This window comes from Cibotium barometz, chromosome 5, assembly GCF_041138505.1.
Source record: "Cibotium barometz isolate CiBa-2024 chromosome 5, ASM4113850v1, whole genome shotgun sequence".
Taxonomy (NCBI): Eukaryota; Viridiplantae; Streptophyta; class Polypodiopsida; order Cyatheales; family Cibotiaceae; genus Cibotium; species Cibotium barometz.
This window is the reverse complement of record NC_141050.1, coordinates 6,102,469-6,105,842: the sequence shown is the minus strand read 5'-3', so window position 1 is coordinate 6,105,842 and position 3,374 is coordinate 6,102,469. Positions and strand designations below refer to the sequence as shown.

Sequence of the window (3,374 nt, the reverse complement as noted above, 5' to 3'; positions counted from 1 at the left end):
AAGTCATAGCGGGCCAATCGTACAGAAAGGCATTGACCAGATCCTCCAGAGGTGCATTCTAGCTCACGAGCAAGAAGTTGTCCCTTAGGAAGGCCCATCAAGGAATTAGCAGAGGTCACTTTGCAATAGAACTCACAGAACGCAAGATCCTCCAAACCGGTCTCTGGTGGCCACCATTGGTAATCAAAGATACATACAAGTGGGTCAAGCAATGTGATGTTTTGCCAGAGGCTCGGCTAGCGGACCTCCAGAGATAGCATGCCACATAATCCGATCCTTCCCCTCAAGCCATTCCAAAAATGGGGTCTCGACTTTGTGGTACTGTTCAAGCCGCAAGATCGCTTCACCCTAATGAGGAAAAATATATCCTCAGCAACCGACTATAGCACCAAGTGGGTGGAAGCCCAAGCGCTCCGGGACAATTTGGCCACCAAGTCAACTGCTAAATTTCTCTATGAAATGATCATCAACCGTTTTGGCTACGTGATCGAGCTAATCACCAAGGCAAGCCCTTTGTCAATGATGTCATCTGTGCCAATTAGTCATTTAGAATCTCATTATCCATTAGAGATCCACGATGTACTATCCTCAGGCAAATGGTCAAGCAGAGTATACCAACAAAATACTCCAGCAGATCTTGACAAAGCTAGTTAATGAAAACTGCACCGATTGGGATGAGAAGCCATACTCAACATTGTGGGCATTCCACACTACCTACAAGGTCTCCACATGAATGACTCCGTTCGAATTGGTATATGGCACAGAAGCAGTGGTGCCAATGGAGTTCTTGGTGCCGAGCCTTCGAATTGCCATAACTGAGAAATTAAGCTCCAAAGGGTCCCTGCAGCATTATCTAGATCAGCTCCTCGAGTTGGATGAAGATCACTTCAAGAGCTTCTTCATCACCACAGTGGAGGAAGAAGTGGGTTGACCACGCCACTACAAGTTCTGATTCTTCAGAGGATCCGGTCCTTTTTTTCCAATCACGGATGGGTCCACATCTAGGGAAGCTCAAACTAAGGTGGATTGAACCATTCTAGATTGTGAAGAAGTTCTATGATGGAACCTTTCCCCCTTGGTGGCACGCTCACAGGAGAGCACTTCAAGAAGGCAGTCCAATGGCTATCATCTGCGGTTGTACAATGGACCGATGCCATTGAATCCATTCATTTATGTGATGGCACTATAAAGCTGTAGGGGAGAAGATAGCTTGAGCTCTTGCAAGCACACACATGTCACTCACACAAACCCTAGAGGAAGAGAACACACAAAAGACCGTATTAGATAATTTGGGCAAATGGAGACATTTTGAAAATTTGAAATTGGATGAATTTCATTAAATTTGGGTAAATTTCTACAACTTTGAGAGATTGAATGATACAACAGATGGTTTTCTTCACACCATTAAGGGGTACAATAAATGGATTTTAATACAAGTTGATAATCACACAAATGGGTGGTGTTTATAAACACCTTTTAATATATATTCTCCCATGGATTTACAATGCTTTCCTCCACCAACAATAAAATCAATGAAAGACCTTTTTTCAAAATATGTACTAGAAATTATGTAGGATTTGAGAAATGTAAATGTAAGAACACATTACCAGATAAGTCATTCGATTTGCAAGTCTCCATTGCTTACCAAGTCTTGTGGGAATTTTAGATTGGATGAATTTCATTAAATTTGGGTGAAATTCTACAACTTTGGGAGATTGAATGATCAAACAATGGATCGTTTTCTTCACACCATTTAGGGGTACAATGGATTTTAATACAAGTTGATAATCACACAAATGGTTGGCATTTATGAACACCTTTTAATATATGTTCTCCGAGGGTTTTATAATGCTTTCCTCCACCAACAATAAAATCAATGAAAGACCTTTTTCAAAATATGTACTAGAAATTATGTAGAATTTGAGAAATGTAAATGTAAGAACACATTATCAGATAAGTCATTCGATCTACAAGTCTCCATTGCTCTCAGCAAGCCTTCTCGGAATTTGAGATTGGATGAATTTGAGATTGGATGAATTTCATTAAATTTGGGTGAAATTCTACAACTTTGGGAGATTGAATGATCAAACAATGGATTGTTTTCTTCACACAATTTAGGGGTACAGTGGATTTTGATACAAGTTGATAATCACACCATAAGCATATCCTTCCCACCATCATTAAGATAGTTAACCATCAACAAAACTCTTGAAGTTGGGGATCCTTTTGAGAAGAAATGGTACTAGTTTGGATTCAGAAGAGTATCTAAATGTATCCATTAGATGTGGAAACATGAATGTTTGACCCACTCTCAATTTCTCAAATAACCTGCTAAACATTGCATCAATGTCCTCATGCGTGTGCCCTACCATCAAGAAGCCTAATTGAACTTTCTTAAAGACACCTCTTGCAACAAGTAGAGAAAGGTATGAAAATAAGTGCCAATTTTTGTTCTCTGATGCATAATTATCTAGTTGTAGCAACAAGTTCTCTGGCAACTTATGAAATGAGGAAGCAGTGCTTGTTATAGTATCTGTAGTAGAAGTCATGGCATTAATATCCTCTGAGTTTGCATTAGTGACACTTTCCTGTAAAAAACCTATAGACCCACCACTCTAGAGAGATTCCTTACCTTTTTTTGAAGCATAATGACAATCCAAGGCACTTCTTGAGTTTAGAGCATTTAGTAATGGAACATTGTTGCTTTCTTGGACTCCATTAGTAGCTAGGTCCCCGATTGCATGCATGTCCATCCTCTCCAAGTTGCAAAAACACAATGCAAGGGAGCCAACTATGAGATTTGGATCTGAGGGACACAAACCATTTACAGTGAAGTGTCCATAATGACCATGACCATGCCCATGAGTAATCATTCCAATTAGAGACACTTTTAATTGCTACAGAATCAGTGTCCTTCCAAGTCTTGGGATTGCTATTTTCTTTTGGTCCATCTTGTCATGAATTATGCATAAGTTTTTAGTAGGATCCATCTCAGAGTACACCTGCGCCATGTATAATAAAGGTTCCTACAACTCCATTGTTGTATCATATGCTTATTTCTTTCCTCCATCAGTATATTACTCTCCTCTCGACACTTAATGGCTCTGCCAACTGTGCCTTTATCCCACTACACAAACTGCATTTGGAGAACTCGCTATTCTTGACCAAGAAAACATTCTTGAAGTCCTCATTCCATATCCTACCAAAAGAAGATTTGGACATAATTTCTAAATCCAAATGGAATAGGCCTTTTTTTATCTCACGTTGGATATCCACCTTTTTATATACTTCAGGTATTACTACCAATTGAGTCTCTTTAGAACCATCCAACATGGTTCTACTTTTGTGAGGCATTCGCTCTGAGTTATTTTCCA

The 3,374-nt window shown here is 39.6% G+C and overlaps 1 protein-coding gene across 1 annotated transcript; it reads left to right on the top strand.

Moving 5' to 3' along the window:
• The first annotated feature begins 258 nt into the window (after positions 1-258).
• LOC147637991 (uncharacterized) lies at positions 259-931 on the top strand. The gene is made up of 3 exons (XM_086796846.1): positions 259-504; positions 593-721; positions 848-931. The coding sequence occupies exons 1-3, from the start codon at positions 259-261 to the stop codon at positions 929-931; spliced, it is 459 nt and encodes a 152-aa protein (XP_086652972.1).
• The last annotated feature ends 2,443 nt before the right edge of the window (positions 932-3,374 follow it).